Below are 22,155 nucleotides of genomic sequence, written 5' to 3'. Positions count from 1 at the left end.
CAGACCCCTTGAAACTGGCTTTGGGACTTCCAAGGGTCCCCAAACCACACTTTGAAAACCATTGCTGGAGCAGTACTTTTTAGTTTCTCTGTCTGGGAAAGCCTTAAAGATGTCTATTTCATTTTGTAGCCATATCTAGGCATTCTTTATACCTGTACTGTGACCCTCACTGGTAAAAATAATATACTTAAAAAGAGGGCTAAAAACAAGTATTCCATTTTAAAAAATTTATTGGGCATTGATCACACATACCCACACACTGTATTCAAAGCTCACTAACAAATTAGTTGCAGGGAGTTACCAAAAACGGTTTTGTCTGACTAACTGATTCCTTTGGCTACTAGCTGTAGAATTTTTCCCCATGGACTTTGAGTTCCAAATATAATAGACTCTTAATAAAATTATGGAATTAATGGATGTGGAATGTATATAGTCATGAAATCAAATAAGAGGACCTATATGGCCTGATGATAGAGCTACATTAGGGTTGACTCCCTGACTCCCTCATCTGGAGTAGGTTACAAGAAGGAAGTTGGGTGTGATACAAAGGTTGGCAATAAAGGAAGGACTACTGCTGCAAAAGGTAGACTTTTTTTTTTTTTTTGGAGGAAGATTAGCCCTGAGCTAACATCCATGCCCATCTTCCTCTTTATATGTGGGACACCTGCCACAGCATGGCTTGCCAAGCAGTGCCATATCCACATCTGGGATCTGAACCAGTGAAGCCCGGGCCACCTAAGCGGAATGTGGGCACTTAACCGCTGCGTCACTCAGCCGGCCCAGGTAGACATATTAATGACAAGAAAAAGCTACTGTTGATAACCAGAGAAGAGACGGAAAAGCAAGACACAAAAACTCAGCAGAGTAGTTTGGTCACAATAAATAGAGGGTCATTAACCCATAACACCTCAGTAACCTTTAAGGGGACATCCCTTTACCACATCGTGAGATAATTACCTCTAGAGTAATGTCCTTGAGTCATCAAGAAAAAGATTAAAATATCCTCTGTATATGGAGAGTCCTCAACTTATGAATGGCTTGTGTTCCAAAGTTAATTTTCAAAACATTTTTCTGTAGAAACAGTTAAATAATTGTTAATTTGGGTCCCAGATAAGCTGCTGTTTCATTTTATCTGTTCAACAAACAACTTTTGAGTGCCTAATATCAGTAGAGGTATTTCATTAAGCTCTCATTTATAGCTTTGTTTCAGTGAGAGAATGCATTCAGAGGCTGAAGCCTGGGGCAAATATACCATTCCCCACTGGCCTCCATCATTTGCCCTGGAAGGAGTGAGATGGTCTATATCAGATGTCTGCTAATTGCAGCCCAGATGCCAAATCCAGTCCGCTGCCTGTTTGTGTCCCTTATGTTAAAAGTCTGTCAACCCCTGGTCTAGATCCAGAATTAGAACATTACCAGTAGCCGTACAAGGTTCTCTCATGCCCTCTCCAGTCAATACCACCCAAAAAAACCATTCTGGTTTTTATCATCGTAGATGAGTTTTCCTATCTTGAAATGTGATCACATGGTGTGTCCTCTTTTCTCTGACTTCTTTCATTTAACATTATGTCTGTGAGATTCATCCATGCTGTGGTGTCTAATAGTAGTTCGTTCTTCAATACTGTATAGTATTACATTATGAATATACCACAATTTATTTATCCATTAACTTTTTAGGGACATTTGAGTTGTTTCCATTTTGGGGCTATTATAAGTGAAGCTGCTGTAAACATTCTTTTACAAGTCTTTTGTTGGATGTTAGCTCCTATTTCTAAGAATTGCTGCCTCATAGGGTAGATGTATGTTTAGCTTTAGCAGATCTGCTTAGAAAAATACATAAGCTTTGGTAGAAATGAAATAGTTTTCCAGAGTGCTTTTACCAATTTATATACTCCCACTCAGGTAAAATTTTTTCTGCCTGGGAAATAATGTCTGAAATGACATGCCTTATACTTCATGCCTTGTATTTTCTTTGGCTTAAGTCTTTGATCATTATTAAAACTCTATGGGAATTGCATTTTATCATTTATACTTTTAAGTGCTTGAGTTTCACAGCCTTTCATAGAACCACAGAACTTTAGAGTTGGAGGTTATCTAGTCCTTACAGTTGAGGAAATTGAAACCCAGGAGGATAAAGTAGCTTGTCCATAGTTATACAGCTAGTTACTGACTCAGTTGGGTTAAGTAGGTACTTACTCAACCCACAAAATAAACCATTATTCTATTAAAACACTAGTAAGACTCCTTAGCCCCATTATGTATAAGGATGGAACTACTTGCAAGTGTTTATTTCCTTGACCAGAAAGTTTCTGGAGAGAAATAGGAGCATTCATTCATTCAACATGTATTTATTGAGCACCTGCTATATGCCAAATATGTTTCTAGTAGTTATGGATATACCAGTGAAAAAAACTGACAAAAATCTTTGCCTTCATAGAGCTTACATTCTAATAGGACTGAACAGACAATAAACAAGATCAATAAATAAAATTTTTCTGTGTTATGTGCTGATATATACCTTGGAAGAGGGAAAAAAGGTAGGAAAGGGAACTAGGGAGTATGTAAGTCAGGGGGTTGGAATTAGGGATGGCCTCACTGAGATGACTTTTGAGAAAATATTTGAAGGACATGAAAGGAGAGTAAGCTTTGAGAATATGGGGAGTGGCAGGGGGATGTTACAGGTAGATGGAATGGCAAGTTCAATGGCCCTGAGACAGGAACATGCCTTTTGTATTCAAGGAACTAGTAGGTCACTGTGCTCAATCAGAGTGAGGGGCAGAGTAGTAGAAGATGATGTCGATTAGAGAGGTAATGCAGGCCAAGATCATCTGAGGCCTTTAAGGTCACAGTAAGAATTTAGGCCTTCAATCTGGGTGAGGTGGAAAGAAGCCTTTGGAAGGTTTTGAGCAGAGGAATGATAGGGTATGGCTTGGGTTTTAAGAGGATCACTTTGGCACCTGTGTTGAGAATAGGTCAGAGAGGGATAAGGATGGAAGTAAGTTAGAAGGCTGTTGTAATAATTCAAGGAGTGCTTGGAGTTGGAGAAGTGGAGGTAATAAGGTATGGTAAAAATCTGAATATATCTTGAATATTGAGCCTACAAGATTTGCTGACTGTCATATGTGGGACATGAGAGTAAGAGAAGAGTCAACTAAAACTCCCAAGGTTTTTGACCTGAGCACCTGAAAGGATGGAGATGCCGTTAGCTTGAATAGGGAAAACTCAGAGCAAGTTTTTGCTTGGGAAGGTGGGAGAGTATCAGGGGGAGAGTAGTTGTTAGGAGCTCAGTTTGGGTCATGTTAAGTCTGAGATCTCTATTTAGACATCAGATGGAAATGTCAAATTTGCAATTAGATATATGAATCTGGAGTTCAGGGGAAAAGTTGGAACAGGAGATAGAAGTTTAGAGTCATCAGTTAGACATGAAGAAGAAACAGCAGGGGCCAGCCCAGTGGCGCAGCGGTCAAGTTCGCACGTTCAGCGTCAGCAGCCCGGGGTCCGCCTGTTTGGATCCCAGGTGTGCAGACATGGCACCGCTTATCAAGCCATGCTGTGGCAGGCATCCCACATATAAACTAGAGAAAGATGGGCATGGACATTAGCTCAGGGCCAGTCTTCCTCAGCAAAAAGAGGAGGATTGACAGCAGATGTTAGCTCAGGGCTGATCTTCCTCAAAAAAAAACAGAAGAAGAAACAGCAGAAGACACTGAGGAGTGACCAGAAAGATTAAGAGGAAAACCAGGAGAGTTTGGTGTCCTTGTCCTGGAAACCAAGTGAAGGAAGTGTTTCAAGGAGAGTGGTCACCTGAGCATGAAGGTATTTATTAGTGGAAATAGTAAAATTGAGGACCCTGGAGGTAAAATTTACTCTTTCCACTCTTGTGCTTTAGATCAGTCTTGACTACACAACTGTTTTGAGGTTCTGAATTGTCCTCTAAAGTAAAGCAGTGCTGCTTTGGGGTTGGTTTTGTGTCAGCGTTGCGCACCGCTCTTGAGACCTGTGGGAAGCTGACTGCTGCTTCATACCTAAATCATTCCCCCTTTACTCTGCTCCGATGTTGATTGTCATCAAGAAGGGAGAATACTCAGCACTCTAAAACTCAATAAAATTTAATGAGATTATGTCTCTAAGACCCTTGGTAAATGTTAAAATAACCTCCTAGAGAAACACAGAGCACTATTTATTACTACTATTTTTAGCAATATTATCATTTTCAAACATGTCAAGCCTTTCCTTATTTTGTGAACACTTATTCAAAATAGGAAGCTTTCTAAAATGAAAACCAAATTTTCTCTTTCTCTTCAGCCTACTTACTGCCCTAGAGCTAGTCCCTAATAGAGAAACTAGGTCTGTTACGTGTTATTTTCAGCTTTCTCCTTCCTGTCCTCTTACTCTCTCAGCTGTCTCAACTGAGAACCTTGTAGGAAGAGAGTTACACTTCAAAAAAATGTGTTTGCTTTGACATTTAAACAAGCCTTCATTTTGTTTTTCTGTGTTAGAATTTTTTGTCTTCTCCTTCCCTATTTCCAGCACTCTATCTGACCTGTCTTTTTTTCGGCTCATTCATTATTGCTAAGGTTTGCAGATTATACTACAGGAAGAAGACAGATATATAAACGTGTGTTCCTGCCTAGCTGTTTCAGGAGTAGGAATAACATTCGTCTTCTGATTGTATGCCTGCTCTCTACATACAGCTGTGCTCATCTGCTCTTATTAATGAGGTGCCTACCTCTGAGTCTTACCTTGTGTAGAAATAAATGGATTCTGTTCCTGTTCAAATTGGTTGTGCAGTAATCAGAGCACCCCATCACTGGGAGGAGACATCCATTTCAATTCCCTTTCTAAGAGCCAGAGAGAATTTAGCCTTATTACTTTCTTAGGTTTGCCATTTCCCTTAAGATGCCAGGGCACTAGAAAGAGATAGGAATCCTGCCCTTTTCCCCTCTGGATGCCCTCTTGCAACCTTGTCTATGTCTTTTATCTAAGGTGAAGATAAAGGGACATTTTAAGGAAATTGTGTAAAGAGAATCAGAATCCATTAGAGATAGCTAGCTGTGTAATGCCTTAAAGATCTGACCACTAATAAATAATGAGACCTTTGATAAATTACTTAACCTATCTGGGCTTTCATTTCCGTATTTGCAAAGTACTTTTAACAATCCCTACATGACAGGATTGTTGATAGGATTTTGTTTTCTCTTTATGGCCTGCCTTGTTCAAAAAGTGATTTAAGACTGTGAATATTCGATAAGATAATGAGTATGAAAACACCTAGCAAATACTAGATGTTCAATAAATGTTTAATTAGACTCTAATTGTCTAAACCAAAGTTCTTTCCTGCCCTAATTTTATTAAATTGAGTCTTTCTGGTAGGATAATTTTTTTTTTTTAGCTCCCTTGTCTGATCTGGTTTTATGATAGAGCATCCTAAATCTAATTCCAAACAGAACAGGAGCTAAATAAGGTCTTATTTAAAGCCACGCCCAAGCGTTTCAGGGCTCAGGTCCTGATGCTCCATGATTTTGTCTAATCCCTCTCTTTGTATTGATTTATTGAAAACATACTATGGGCTAGTTATCTAATTTAATAATCTTATTTATTTCTGTTTTAATCCTGTAGTATTGATTAAAAATCTGAGATTGATAGAGGTTAAGTGACTTGTCCAAGGTTACACTGTAACAGACCGAGGATTTGGACTAAGGTTTTCTGACTCCAAGTCCAATGATCTTTAGACAGCAGTCTACATCAAAGAAGAAAATCAATATAGGTGAGTTGCTACAGACAGGCCCTGGGAGTGCTGAATAAAATAGTATTTTATTAGTGTATGACAAAAGACAAACAAAAGGCTCATTCTAGAGTCCTCAGACTGATTTTCTGGATACATTACATAGAAAATGTACCTTGGGACTTCGAATCAGTAAGATGACTTACTGTGTTCAAACTTTTGACATATCCTCTCTGTTCCAAACATGTAGCAAGGAGTAAAATATATAAAGTGAAAGTCAAAGAATATATTTGGGCTCAGAAACAAAATGACCATCTTCATGGACCAAAAATAGAAGCGATGTACGTCACTGAGTGAGGCTGAAGCTGTGGGCCTGCTGATCTCCAGATCTGGGGACAGAGAATGGTGCCTGAGAGATGAGTTCCTGAGTGGTAACTAGATACTGAAAATGCCCCATAAAGAGATAGAACTGGAAGCCAGGGGAGTGAGATGCCAACCCCCAAGTAGCCTCGTGAAAGGAGGCTTTAAAAAGTTAATTGAGTGGGGAGGAGGGAGGCTTAAGGAGTGGTGAAGAAGTATGTCAAGCTGCCTGCTGGTTCAGTGATTAGGACTGTGATATCCTAAGTTTCTTCTAATTGTATGAGCCAGTAAAGGACCTGTTCAGACTAGGTTCTTAGGGGACTAGATGGAAGAAATTGCAAAACTATTAAACCAAGAAGGAGGAAAATTAGTAGCAAAAACATCCCACTCAAAAAGAGCTTGCAAACCAAAATTTTATGTAATAGAAATCTAATGCTAAGAAAGTTAACCAATAAAAATTAATGAGGACTTCCACCTTAGGGAAGATGTAGTAGACATACTTTTCCCTATTTCTCCCACTAAATACAACTAAAAACTGTACATTATATATAAGACAAATATAAGAAGACTGTGAAAACTGGAGACAAAAAGAGAGACTGGCCGGGGACCTCAAGACTTGAGGAACAACATGGTGGTGAGTTTACTGGGTTTTCTTTCTGCCTCATATATCCTAGGAATGGAGCTGAACTATGCTTAATGACAAAAGACTAATGCTTCCCTCCTAAGATCAAGAGCAAGGCAAGGTTTTCTGCTCTGCTGTCACCAGTCTTTACTCAGCATGGTGCTGTGAGTTGTAGCTAGTAAGAGAAGAAGAGGAAATGAAAGACATTCAGATCAGAAAGGAAGAAATACAGCTGTACTTATTTGCACATTATGTGATTGTCTACAATAGTAAACCCCAATGAATATACAAAAAACTCCCAGGACTAATAAGTGAGTTTAGCTGAGTCATAGAATATAAGATAAACATATAGAAATTAATTGTATATCTACTATATACCAGCTATGAACACATGGACACTGAAATTAAGAATATAATACCATTTGTAATAGCTCAAAAAAATGAAACACTTAGGTGTAACGTCTGCAAGATTTGTATGCTGAAACTACACAATGCTGATGAAGTAAATCAAAGAAGATCTAAATAAATGGGAAGTACATAGTAAACATGTCAGTTTTTCCCAAATTGATATGCAAGCTTAATACAATTCATATCAAAATTCCAGCAAGATATTTTATAGATATAGACAAGATTATTCTAAAGTTTATATGGAAAGGCCAAAGAAGTAAAACAGTTTTGAAAAAGAGGAATAAAGTGGGAAGAATCAGACTACCTGATTTTGAGACTCATTATATAGTCAGCAGTAATCAAGACTGTGTGATACTGGCAGAAGCATGGACACTTAGACCAATGGAGCAGAACAGAGAATCCAGAAATAGACACACAAATACACCCAACTGATTTTGACAAAGATGCAAAGGCAATTCTTAGGATGAAAAATTGCCTTTTCAACAAGTGATATTGGAACAAGTGGACACCATACGCCAAAAAGAAAAAAAGGAATCTCATACAAAAGTTGACTCAAAATGGATCAAGGACTTGAACATAAAACTTTTAGAAAAATACCTAGCAGAAAATCTTCAGTAGGCCAAGAGTAGGGCTAGGCAGAGTTTTTAGACTTGACACCAAAAACATGATCTATAAAAGGGAAAATTGATAAATTGTATTTCATCAAAATTAAAAATGTGTGTTCTGTGAAAGACTCGGTTAAGACGATGCAAAGACAAGCTACAGAGTAGGAGAAAATATGCAACAAAGGACTAGTGTCTAGAATATGTAAAGAACTCTCAAATCTTAACAGTAGAAAACAATCCAATCAGAAAATCGTCTAAAGACATGAACAGACATTTCACCTAAGAGGAATATGGATGGCAAATAAGCACATGAAAAGATATTTAACATCATTAGCCACTTAGGGAAATGCAAATTAAAGCTACAATATGAGGCATTACTACACAACTATTAGAATGGCTAAGATTTAAAAAATAGAGTTAACACCAACTACTGACAAGAATGCAGTGAAACTGGCTTTCTCATGCGTTGCCAGTAAGAATATAAAAGGGTGCAGCCACTCTGAAAGACAGTTTGGCAGTTTCTTATAAAACTAAATATGCAACTACAATATGACCCAGTAATTGCACTCCTGGATAATTATCAGTGAGAGAAGAAAACTTATGTTCACACAAAAACCTCTACACAAACATTTATAGCAGCTTTATTCATAATAGCCCAAAACTGAAAATAACCCAGATGTCTTTCAGCAGGTGAATGGTAAAACAAACTGGTGCATCTGTACCATGGAATACCACTTACCAATAAAAAGGACTAAACTCTTGATACATGCAACAACCTGGATCAATCTCCAGAGAATTATATACTAGTAGGAAACAAAACAGCCCTAAAAGCTTATATACTATATGATTCCATTTATGTAAGATTCTTGAAGTGATAAAATTATAGCAATGTAGAACAGATTAGAGGTTGCCAGGAGTTAAGGAGGGGTGGGAGTGGGAGGGAAGTGAGTATAGCTATAAAAGGGCAACATGAGGTATACTTGTGTTGATGGAAATATTTTGTGTCTTCATTGTATCAATGTCAGATTCCTTGTTGGGATTTTATACTATAGTTTTGCAACATGTTACTAGTGGGAGAAACTGACTAACAGGTAGGTAAGATCTCTCTCTTATTTCTTACAACTCTGCATGAATCCACAGTTATCTCAAAAAACGTTTTTTTTTTTCTTTTGTGAGTTAGATTGGCCCTGAGCTAACATCTGTGCCAATCTTCCTCTATTTTTATTATTTTTTTATTGAGTTCCTAATAGTTTACATCGTTGTGAAATTTCAGTTGTACATTATTTCTTGTCCATCACCATGTAAGTGCTCCCGTTCACCCCCTGTGCCCACCCTCCAACCCCCTTCCCCTGGTAATCACTGAACTGTTCTCTTTGTCCATGTGTTAGTTTATCTTCCACATGTGAGTGAAATCATACAGCATTTGTCTTTCTCAGTCTGGCTTATTTCGCTTAACATAATACCTTGCAGGTCCATCCATGTCATTGCAAATGGGATGATTTTGTCTCTTTTTTAATGGCTGAGTAGTATTCCGTTGTATATATATATACCACATCTTCTTTGTCCAGTCATTGGTCGATGAGCACTTGGATTCTTTCCGTGTCTTGGCTATTGTGAATAGTGCTACAGTGAACATAGGGGTACATAGGTCACTTTGGATTGTTGATTTCAAGTTGTTTGGATAGATACCCAGTAGTGGGATAGCTGGGTCATATGGTATTTCTATTTTTAGTTTTTGAGAAATCACCATACTGTTTTCCATAGTGGCTCTACCAGTCTCCCTCTGTTTTCTATGTGGGATGCCACTACAACGTGGTTTGATGAGCAGTGTGTATGTCCACGCCCAGGATCTGAACCCACGAATCCCAGACCACCAAAGCAGAGCATGCAAACTTAACCACTCTGCCACTGGGCCAGCCCCTCAAAATTTGAAAATTAATTTCAAAAATGTAACCATCCAGGGGCTGGCCCTGTGGCCAAGTGGTTAAGTTTGCGTGCTCTGCTTCAGCAGCCCAGGGTTTTGCCAGTTCAAATCCTGAGCACAGACATGGCACCGCTCATCAGGCCATGCTGAGGTGGCATCCCATGTACCACAACTAGAAGGACCCACAACTAAAATATATACAACTATGTACTGGGGGGCTTTGGGGAGAAAAAGGAAAAATAAAATCTTTAAAGAAAAAAAATGTAACCATCAGGAATTGAATGCGCATGTATGGTGCAGTCAAACTGTAATAAGTACATTTAGAATTCTTAAAGAGAAACAGAATAATAATAATGTATTAAAAATAAGACTATGGGGGCCAGCCCTGTGGCCTAGTGGTTAAGTTTGGTGTGTTCCACTTTGGCGGCCCGGGGTTCATGGTTTCAGATCCCAGGTGTGGACCTACACCACTTGTCAGCTGCCATTCTGTGGCAGCAAGTCATGTACAAAATAGAGAAAGATTGGCATGGATGTTAGCTCAGGGCAACTCTTCCTCAAACAAAAAAAAGAGGAAGATTGGCAGTAGATGTTAGCTCAGGGCAGATCATCCTAGGCAAAAAAAATGAATAAATAAAATAAAACTATGACCCAAACAGCCAGAAATTAAATAATGTCATGTAGATAGGAAAAATTAACCAGTTTAGGGGCCAGCCCCATGGCTGAGTGATTAAAGTGCCGCACACTCCACTTTAGGCAGACCGAGGTTCTTGGGTTTGGACCCTGGGTGTGGACCTACTCCACTCATCAGCCATGCTGTGGAAGCATCCCACATACAAAATAGAGGAAGATTGGCACAGATGTTAGTTCAGGGCTAATCTTCCTCAAGCAAAATAAAAGGACAATTGGCAATGGATGTTAGCTCAGGGTGAATCTTCCTCACAAAAACAAAACAAAACAACAACAAAAAAACAGTTTAAAATCTTGGAAATGAGAAATAGTCATTGAAATATAACTATACATTATAGTCATTGGAATTTTTTTAAAAAACTCAATACCTTAGATAAAGACTAAACTGCATATAGTCAAAGAAAAAATTATAGATTGGAAGAATCAAGCACAAAGAGAAAAAGATATATGAGAGATCAACTTAAAGATACAGATAATAGCTTGAGAGGTTCTGACACATTGAATATGAGTCCTAGAAAACACAAAGAATGAAAGAATGGCAGAGAGACAATAAATGAGTATATAATAGGTGATAGTTTTCCTGAATTAGAGAAATTCTAATTGGAAACTCAGCTATTTAGAGGAGAAGGGGTGGAGCAAAATGGCAGGGTGAGCTGACCCAGGACTCTCTCGCCTCCAAACTACAACAAAGGATTGGAAAAACTGAATTTCAGCCAATAAACCTAATGCCAGACTGTCAGAGACCTACAGCACCAAGACGACAGAAGACGGAGAGGCTGCTGCCGGCCTCGGACGAGCTGAAAAAGGGTAGGAGACAACTTCGCTCCCTCCCGTAGAGACTGGGACTGCTGCCACGGGTGAGGGAAGGAGCAGGGGAGGGGCCATGCGACTGGGGGATTGTCCAGGACTCCCGCCACAGGTGTAGTGGAAACCCACTGACAGGGGAAAGCTTCCCTGTGCGGGGACCCCATCAAGCCAGGGCCCCGGGAGACCAGAGACGGAGAGCTGATAGGAATCCAGATCCACGCACAAGAGAAACCGCCCCTCCTCCCTCAACCCTCGCTGGGCGCCGCCATCTTGCCTGAAGGCGGAGAGCTCCGAACATGCAGCTCTTGACCCCCATCTAGTGGCAATGGGCTGCAACTGCAACCACATACTACCATCATGCACAAAAACCGCTCCTTTACCATCCAGCAATTTATAAAAGCTCCAGAACAGAAGGAAAACAATAAAAACACAGAATTAAGTCCTGAGGACTTGGAAATAGGTAAACTAAGTGAAAATGAATTCAGAGTAGCTATCATCAAAAAACTCAATGAGGTAGAGGGAAAGATAGAGAAACAAGTCAACGAGTTCCGGAGTTACTTCACAAAAGAGATTGAAACCGTAAAGAAGAATCAAACAGAACTACTAGAGATGAAAAATACTGTGGACTAGATAAAACAGAATACAGATTCCCTGAATGCCCAGGTAGACACCATAGAGGAGCAAATTAGCATAATCGAAGATAGACAGGCTGAATGTCTCCAGACAGAGGAAGAAAGAGAACTAAGGATTTTAAAAAATGAGGAAAATATCAGAGAAATAGCAAATTCAATGAGGAGAAGGACTTTAAGGATCCTCGGAATTCCTGAGACCGTGGGAAAGTACAGTGGAACAGAAACTGTGCTTAGTGAAATAATAGAAGAGAACTTCCCAAATCTAGGGATTGAGGGAGAAATGTGTGTGGAGAAAGCTTTCAGATCTCCTAGATTTGTCAATGTAAAAAGACCTACTGCAAGGCATATAGTAGTAAAACTGGCAAAAATGAAAGACAAAGAAAGAATACTCATGGCAGCAAGACAGAAGAAAATAACCTACAAAGGAACTCCTTTCAGACTTTCAGCAGATTTCTCTACAGAAACCTTACAAGCTAGGAGAGAATGGAGTGACATATTCAAAACTTTAAAAGATAAAAATCTTCAGCCAAGAATACTCTATCCAGCAAAAATATCCTTCAGATATGAGGGAGAAATTAAATCTTTTCCAGACAAACAAAAGTTAAGGGAATTTGTAACCAAAAGTCCTCCACTACAAGAAGTCCTCAAGAAGACTGTCATACCTGAAAAAAGAAAAAAAGAGAGAAAGGGGTCACAAACCGCAGAGTAGGGAGACAGATAGATAGAACCAGAATAGGATAGCAAATATTCAACTATAGCATTAGGGTAAAGGTGAGGAAACCAGCAAAGCAAAGATGATCTTATCACCCTAATTACAAATTCCTAACATGAGTTGGAATAAGAAATGAAAATAATAATTTAGGAGGGGAAGAGGAAAGGGACTAAATTAGTCTAGGCCAAGTAAGTAAGAGACCACCAGAGAATAGACTATATTATACACTAGATTCTAAATACAAACTTCAGGGTAGCCATTAAACTAAAAAACAGAACAGAGCCACAAAACATAAATAAGGAAAAATCTAAGAAACCCAGCATAAGAAATTGCAGTAGTCAATGGGTAGGCTAAAACACACAGGACAAGAAACAAAGGTAATGCAGGAAAATCAAATAACGAGCGACAGACTGACAGCATTAAGTCCACATGCATCAATAATCACCCTCAATGTAAATGGATTGAACTCTCCAATAAAAAGACACAGAGTAGCAAAATGGATTAAATAACAAGATCCAACAATTTGTTGCCTCCAGGAAACACATCTCAGCCCCAAGGACAAACAGGCTCAGAGTGAAGGGGTGGAAGACAATACTTCAAGCTAATAGCAAGCAAAAGAAAGCAGGTGTTGCAATACTTATATCAGACAAAACGGATTTCAAAATAAGGCAGGTAAAGAGAGACACAGAAGGACAATATATAATGATCAAAGGGACACTTCATCAAGAAGAAATAATGCTTATAAATATCTATGCACCCAACACAGGAGCACCAAAGTTCATAAAGCAACTATTAACAGACCTAAAGGAAGATGTTAAAAACAACACAATAATAGTAGGGGACCTCAACACCCCACTTACATCAATGGACAGATCATCCAGACAGAAAATCAACAAGGAAATAGTGGAGCTAAATGAAAAACTAAAACAATTGGACTTAATAGACATTTATAGAACACTTCATCCTAAAACAGCAGAATACACATTCTTCTCAAGTGCACATGGAACATTCTCATCGATAGACCATATGTTGGGAAACAAGGCAAACCTCTACAAATTTAAAAAAATTGAAATAATAACAAGCGTCTTCTCCAATCATAATGTTATAAGGCTAGAAATTAATTACAAGAAAAAAGCTGAGAAAGGCACAAGGATGTGGAGACTAAACAATACGCTACTGAACAAGCAATGGATCATTGAAGAAATTAAAGAAGAAATCAAAAAATACCTGGAGACAAATGAAACTGATAACATGCAGTACCAACTCATATGGGATACAGCAAAAGCTGTATTAAGAGGAAAATTCATCACAATACAGACATATCTTAACAAACAAGAAAAATCCCAAATAAGCAGTCTTAAACTACACCTAACTGAATTACAGAAAGAAGAACCAACAAAGTCCAAAGTCAGCAGAAGGAGGGAAATAATAAAAATCAGAGCAGAAATAAATGCTATTGAAAGGAAAAAGGCGGTAGAAAGGATCAATGAAACAAAGAGCTGGTTAATTGACAAACCCAAGAAGACTGTCATACCCACTAGCCAGACTTACAAGGAAAAAAAGGGAGAAAGCTCAAATAAACAAAATCAGAAATGAAAGAGGAGAAATAACAACAGACTCTGCAGAAATACAACGGATTATAAGAGAATACTCTGAAAAATTACATGCCAACAAAATGGATAACCTAGAGGAACTGGATAAATTCTTGGACTCCTACAATCTCCCAAAGCTCACTCAAGAAGAAGCAGACAATTTGAACAGACCAATCACAAGGAAAGAGATTGAAACAGCAATCAAAAACATCCCAAAGAATAACACCCCAGGACCAGATGGCTTTCCTGGGGAATTCTACCAAACTTTCAGAGAGGATTTAATACCCATCCTTTTCAAGCTATTCCAAAAAATTAGGAAGGATGGAACACTTCCATTCTACGAGGCCAACATCATGCTGATACCAAAGCCTGACAAGGACACCACGATAAAAAGAACTACAGGCCAATATCGCTGATGAACATAGATGCAAAAATTCTAAACAAAATTCTGGCAACCAGAATTCAGCAATTCATCAAAAGGATCGTACATCATGATCAGGTGGGATTCATACCAGGGACACAGGGATGGTTCAACATCTGCAAATCAATCAACATGATACACCACATCAACAAACTGAGGGATAAAAACCACATGATCATCTCAATAGATGCAGAGAAAGCATTTGACAAGATCCAACAGCCATTTATGATAAAAACTCTGAAGAAAACGGGCATAGAAGGGAACTACCTCAACATAATAAAGGCCATGTATGACAAACCCACAGCCAACATCATACTCAATGGGCAAAAACTGAGTGCCATCCCCCTGAAAACAGGAACGAGACAAGGATGCCCTCTATCACCACTCTTATTTAACATAGTAGTGGAGGTCCTGGCCGGAGCAATCAGGCAAGAAAAAGGAATCTAAATAGGGAGGGAAGAAGTGAAACTCTCGCTGTTTGCATACGATATGATCTTATATATAGAAAACCCCAAAGAATCCATTGGAAAACTGTTAGAAGTAATCAACAACTACAGCAAAGTTGCAGGGTATAAAATCAATTTGCATAAATCAGTAGCATTTCTATATTCTAATAACGAGCTAACAGAAAAAGAACTCAAGAACACAATACCATTCACAATCACAATCAAAGGAATAAAATACCTCGGGATAAATTTAACTAAGGAAGTGAATGAAAATTACAAGGCCTTTCAGAGAGAATTGGATGACGACATAAGGAGATGGAAAGACATTCCATGTACATTCCATGTACATGGATTGGAAGAATAAACATGGTTAAAATGTCCATTCTACCTAAAGCAATCTACAGATTCAATGCTATCCCAATCAGAATGCCAATGACATTCTTTACAGAATTAGAACAAAGAATCCTAAAATTCATATGGGGCAACAAAAGACCCCGAATTGCTAAAGCAATCCTGAGTAAAAAGAACAAAACGTGAGGCATCACAATCCCTGACTTCAAAACATACTACAAAGCTACAGTAATCAAAACAGCATGGTACTGGTACAAAAGCAGGTGCACAGATCAATGGAACAGAATTGAAAGCCCAGAAATAAAACCACACATCTATGGACAGCTTATCTTTGACAAAGGAGCTGAGGGCATACAATGGAGAAAAGAAAGTCTTTTCAACAAATGGTGCTGGGAAAACTGGAAAGCCACATGTAAAGTAATGAAAATTGACCATTCTTTCTCACCATTCACCAAAATAAACTCAAAATGGATCAAAGACCTAAGGGTGAGACCTGAAACCATAAGCCTTCTAGAAGAAACTGTAGGCAGTACACTCTTTGACATCAGTATTAAAAGGATCTTTTCGGACACCATGCCTTCTCAGAGAAGGGAAACAATAGAAAGAATAAACAAATGGGACTTCATCAGACTAAAGAGCTTCTTCAAGGCAAGTGAAAACATGATTGAAACAAAACAACAACCCACTAACTGGGAAAAAATATTTGCAAGTCATATATCTGACAAAGGCTTAATATCCATAATATATAAAGAACTCTCACAACTCAACAACAAAAAATCAAACAACCCAATCAAAAAATGGGCTGGAGACATAAACAGACATTTCTCCAAAGAAGATATACAGATGGCCAATAGGCACATGAAAAGATGCTCATCATTGCTGATCATCAGGGAAATGCAAATCAAAACTACACTAAGATATCACCTTACACCCATTAGAATGACAAAAATATCTAAAACTAGTAGTAACAAATGTTGGAAAGGTTGTGGAGAAAAAGGAACTCTTATACACTGCTGGTGGGAATGTAAACTGGTGCAGCCACTATGGAAAACAGTATGGAGATTCCTCAAAAAATTAAAAATAGAACTACCATATGACCCAGCCATTCCACTACTGGGTATCTATCCAAAGAGCTTGAAGTCAGCAATTCCTAAAGTTCTATGCACCCCAATGTTCATTGCAGCATTATTTACAATAGCCAAGACATGGAAGCAACCTAAGTGCCCATCAACAGATGAATGGATAATGAAGATGTGGTATATATATACAATGGAATACTACTCAGCTGCAAAACAGAACAAAAGCATTCCATTTGCAACAACATGGATGGACCTTGAGGGAATTATGTTAAGTGAAATAAGCCAGCGAGAGAAGGACAATCTCTGTATCACTCCACTCATATGAGGAATTTAAAAATATAGACAGAGAGAACAGATTGGTGGCTACCAGGGGAGAAGAGGGGTGGGGGGTGGGCACAGGGGGTAGAGTGGTGCACCTGCAACACGACTGACAATCAATAATGTACAACTGAAATTTTACAAGTTTGTGACCTATCATTAACTCAATAAAAAAAATAAAATAAAAATAAAAAAAGAAACAACTATTTAGGTAGGTTGTCCACTCCAAGTATACCAAACAGGTAAATAAAAGTAAATCCAGTCTTCTGCTTAAACATGGTAGATTGAACGTACATGTTTACCCCCACTTTCCCCCTTTATAATCCAGTCAAATGTTAGTAAAAGTATTTTGTTTTTAAGGTATAAACTCACAAGTTAAAAAAAAACAGACTGTCTACTGCAGACAGGCATAATCAGTAGAACTTTCGAAACTAGTGCTGATATAAGAAACCTGAAAAAACGAAAACTCAGTTTTTTAGTTGTTTGCTTTTCACCTGAAGTTGGGAGGATGGAGAGCCAAGAAATAAGGAGTTTGCACCACAGATTTCTAGAAAAATTAAGGAATTGGAAATACAGTACCTCTGAACACAGGGAATTTGGGAAACAGGAAGATTGGCTGAAAGTCTGTACAAGAAGCAAAAGCTCTACATTTTTATCCTCGTCCTACACAGCCATGCACCTGCCCCTCTGCCACTACAGCGGAAAACTGATGTTTACACTCTGGAGAGTTTCCACCAGAGCAGCTCTGGACTCAGGGACACTGGACATAGAGGAAGGCAGGATGCTGTACTGAGGACTAACTGAAGGTTCATATAACACATAGAAAAGCGGGCAGCCAGGTAAGGATTGAAGAGGTCCTCTCCGGGGGATTTGACAAGCCCTGGAAGGAAGGAAAAAACCCCTACCAATATTTATAATGATGACTTAATGGAATGACCCACACATAGTACTTCTAGTCCAGTTTTTATACCTTTCACTTAAATATGAACGGATCCAAAGATCACCAAACTTTTGAGGAAAACCTGAAAAACAAGAGTATATAGACCAAAACAAACAGAAAAAAAGAGCTCAGAGGAAAACAACTATTGAGAAAGCAGAAACAGATTTCAAAAGATATTATAACTAAACATCTGTATTGCAGCCATGAAATAAGAACAGGAGGCTTTTTTTAAGTTAAAAATACAATAGTAAAAATGAAAAATTCAGTATATAACTTAGAAGATGAAGGAGATCCCTTAGAGTATAGAACTAAAAGACCAAGAAGTGGAAAACAGGGATGGAATGATAAGAAAGAAGATTAGTCTAGAAGGTCCAACTTCTATATAAATAGGAGTTCCAGTAAGCAAGAACGGGGCAAGTAATTAATAAAAAGAAGACAAAATTAGTAGGGATTAGGAAGATTTGAGTAACACTGTCAATTAATTTGACCTTTCATTTATAGAACACCCAACAACTGCAAAATACAAATTTTAAAATATCTTTTCAGGTGCACATGGAATGTTTTCAGGATAGAACACATTTTAGACCATAAATCACTTCTCAATAAATGTAAATGAATTGAAATCATATAGAGTATGTTCTTTAAGCACAGTAGAATTATATTAGAAATCAATAACAGCGGCTGGCCCCATGGCCGAGTGGTTAAGTTCGTGCGCTCCACTGTAGGCGGCCCAGTGTTTCGTTGGTTCAAATCCTGGGCGTGGACATGGCACTGCTCATCAAACCATGCTGAGGCAGCATCCCACATGCCACAACTAGAAGGACCCACAAGAAGAATATACAACTATGTACTGGGGGGCTTTGGGGAAAAAAATAAAATCTTTAAAAAAAAAAAAAGAAATCAATAACAAAGAGATGTCTGGAAAGTTCCCAAGTATTTGAAAATTTGACAGCACACAGTTCTAAGTAACCTCAGGATCAAAAAAAAAAACTCAGGGGCCGGCCTGGTGGCACAGCGGTTAAGTTCGTATGTTCCACTTTGGCGGCCCGGGGTACACCAGCCTGGATCCCAGGTGCAGACATGGCACTGCTTGGCAAGCCATGCTGTGGTAGGCGTCCCACATATAAAATGGTCATATGTGATATAAGACATATAAGATGGGCATGGATGTTAGCTCAGGGCCAGTCTTCCTCAGCAAAAAGAGGAGGATTGGCAGCAGATGTTAGCTCAGGGCTAATCTTCCTCAAAAAAAACAAATCACCAAGGAAACTAGAAAATGTTTTGACCTAAATGATAAGGAGAACATCAAAACTTGTGGAGTGAAGTAGGCTATGAGGGAAATTTATGGTTTTAAATGTTTATATTAGAAAAGAAAACAGATCTACAGTGGGGCTTGGTGAACTTTTTCTGTAAAGGCTTTGCAGGCCATTCAGCCTCTGCTGCATACTTAAGATTGCCTTGTGGTGTGAAATCAGACGTAGACAATGCATAAATAATTAAGTGTCTATGTTCCGATAAAACTTTGCTCATGGGCAATGATATTTGAATTTCATATAATTTCGCATCACATAAAGTATTATTGTCTTTTACATTTTTTTCTACCATTAAAAATGTAAAAACCATTCTTAGCTTGGTAAAGATACCTTTAAAATATCTCATATTTATGACCTTGTGATAAGACATAAAGAGCACAAACCATAAGGGAAGAGCTTAATATATTTGACTTTCTTAAAATGTAAAACTAACCAAAAATATTTTAGAAGATAAGCCACAAAAACAAAATGAAAAGGGTAAGTCTATGTCAGACATTTCTATACCAGGTTGAATTCCAGATGGATCAAAGATTTAAATATAAAAAATTAAACCATAAAAGTACTAAAAGAAACCGTAAGAAAAAACTGTTAATAAAGTGATGGAATGGTGAAAACCTTTTGAAATATGACAAAAAACTCTGAATCCATAAAAGACTGATAAATGTAACAACATGAAAGTAAATAATTTCTGAAGCATTAAGCACCATTAGCAAATGACAAACCAGGGAGAAATATCTGATTCATATTACAGTCAAAGGGCTTACTGTAGTATATTAAGAGTCACAAATAATTCAGTAGAAAGATGAGCAAAGGATAAGAACAGACAGTTCACTAGAAAGGAAATACAGATCTCATAATGATAGCTTGTAATGAAATGATGTATAAACTCATAATAAGAAACATTAGATTAAAACTGCATAAAACATGATTTTTCTCCTGTCAGATTGGCAGAGATCAAAAATTTGAGGGTACTCTGTTGCCAAAGAGAAAGAACAATAGTTGTTCTCACATTCTACTGATAGGTGTATAAATGAGTACATCCTCTTTGAGGGCAGTTTGGCGGTATTTATCAAAAATCCAAATACAAGTGCTCTGTGATTAGCAATATTACTTACAGAAATTTATCTGACAGACATATTTGTGTAAGTAAGATAAAACATTTGTGCAAGGTTATTCATTCAGCATTATTTGTAACAGCAGAGGAGTGAAGCAACTGAAATGTCCATCAACAGGGGACTGATTAAATAAATTATGGTATGATTTGAAATCATTCAAATACATCCATTGAAAAGAATCAAGTAGTTCTATGTGTACTTACATGAAATGCTCCAAAATATATGGTTACACGAAAAATGTACAGAACATTCTGTGTATACTGCTACCATTTGAGGAAGAATATATAAACTTATTTGCTTATAAATGTATAAAATATGTCTGAAGGAATACATGAATATCCATGGCTGTTTCTGAATAGGGAAACTGGAAGGCTGAAGAATAGTGATAGGAGGGACATTTCATTTTATATTATGTACATTATATCTTATATATAATATTTATATTGTATATAATATATATTATATGTATTATATGTTATATATTATAACATATATATTTTATATATGTTATATATTATGTATATTATATCTTCTTTGCATTTTTTTTATCCTTTGAATTTTGGAATATGGCATCTATTCAAAAGCATTTTTAAGTAAAATGAACATGTCAGGAATGTTTATTATGATGTCATTTAAGAGTGAAAAGTGTGCCAAAAACCTAAATGTCCATCAACAGAATGTATAAATTGTAGTCAAATCTACAATGATATATTTGAGCACAGTTAAAATAAATGTATTAAGCTTTTCATGTCAACATAGATAAATCTCAAATTTGTAATGTTAAGTGAAAAAGGTAAGTTACACCCCCAGCATGATCCCATCAATGGAAAGTTTGAAAATGTAGTAAATAATGCTTTCCAACTATAATGTTTTCTTCTTTAAAAAAAAAATCTGGGGGCCCGCCCCGTGGCATAGTGATTGTTTGGCACACTTCACTTCAATGGCTTGGGGTTGTGGGTTTGGATCCCGGACATAGACCTACACCACCTGTTGGGCATGCTGTGGTGGCAACCCACATTTGAAGTGGAGGAAGAATGGCACAGATGTTAGCTCAGGGCTAATTTTCCTCAGCAAAAAAACCCAACAGAAATCTGATGCAAGTATGGCACAAAATCTTATAAATCCATTCAACTAGGTGATAGGTACATGAGTTTTTCTTAGGTTCCCCTTTATTTTTTTTAGTATATTTGAAATACTGCTTTTTTTGGTGGGGGCGGGGAGGAAGATTAGCCATAAGCTAACATCTGCTGCCAATCCTCCTCTTTTTGCTGCGAAAGACTGGCCCTGAGCTAACATCCATGCCCATCTTCCTCTACTTTTATATGTGGGATGCCTGCCACAGCATGGCTTACTGAGTAGTGCCATGTCCGCACCAGGGATCCAAACTGGCAAACCCCGGGCCAGCAAAGCAGAATGTGCGAACTTAACCACTGTGCCACTGGGCCAGCCCCTGCATAATTTTTTTCAGTTAAGAAAATGTGCCTTACCTGAACCATGAAATCTTTGCAATTATTGCCCATCTTAAGGGACTGCAGTAGTGTTACAGGCAGTTCCCATAGAACTGTTTGTTCCATTGGGACCCAGATCACCCCCTAAACCCTCCTACAGGAGTCAAAATGCTACTCAAATGGAAGATACTCTTATTGGTGGCCAACAGGGTTTCTCTTGTCTATATCTGAGTCATCTTGTCTTCCAGGAATGTTGGTGGTGAATGTAACATGGAGGAACAAGACATATGTAGGTACACTTCTTGACTGTACACGGCATGATTGGGCACCCCCCAGGTAAGCACCCTACAGCTTTTTAGTTTGTATTAGTCTGAACCACCCTGATCAGTGAGTGACCTTTTACCTTTATCCTGCTAGAGTTGGATAGCTTTTAAAAGACACCCAGCTTTTGGGGACCGGCCCTGTGGCCGAGTGGTTGAGTTTACGCCCTCTGCTTCGGTGGGCCAGCGTTTCACCCATTCGGATCCTGGCCGCGGACATGGCACCGCTCATCAGGCCATGCTGAGGCGGCATCCTGCATGCCACAACTAGAAGGACGCACAACTAAAAAAAAAAATACACAACTATGCACCAGGGGGCTTTGAGGAGAA

At 38.3% G+C, this 22,155-nt stretch overlaps 1 protein-coding gene across 4 annotated transcripts in view; it reads left to right on the top strand.

The window, feature by feature from the left end:
• The window catches only part of ZNF609 (zinc finger protein 609), a 208,217-nt gene that overhangs the window by 173,758 nt on the left and 12,304 nt on the right, over window positions 1–22,155 (top strand). For all 4 annotated transcript variants that reach the window (XM_070577171.1, XM_070577170.1, XM_070577179.1 and 1 more), the window contains one exon: window positions 21,754–21,841. In XM_070577171.1, coding sequence (XP_070433272.1) covers window positions 21,754–21,841 — 88 coding nt within the window. The remainder of the gene's footprint in view (window positions 1–21,753; window positions 21,842–22,155) is intronic.

This window comes from Equus przewalskii, chromosome 1, assembly GCF_037783145.1.
Source record: "Equus przewalskii isolate Varuska chromosome 1, EquPr2, whole genome shotgun sequence".
NCBI lineage: Eukaryota > Metazoa > Chordata > Mammalia > Perissodactyla > Equidae > Equus > Equus przewalskii.
Note: the sequence above shows the minus strand (reverse complement) of the source record. Positions and strands in the feature narration are given on the sequence as shown.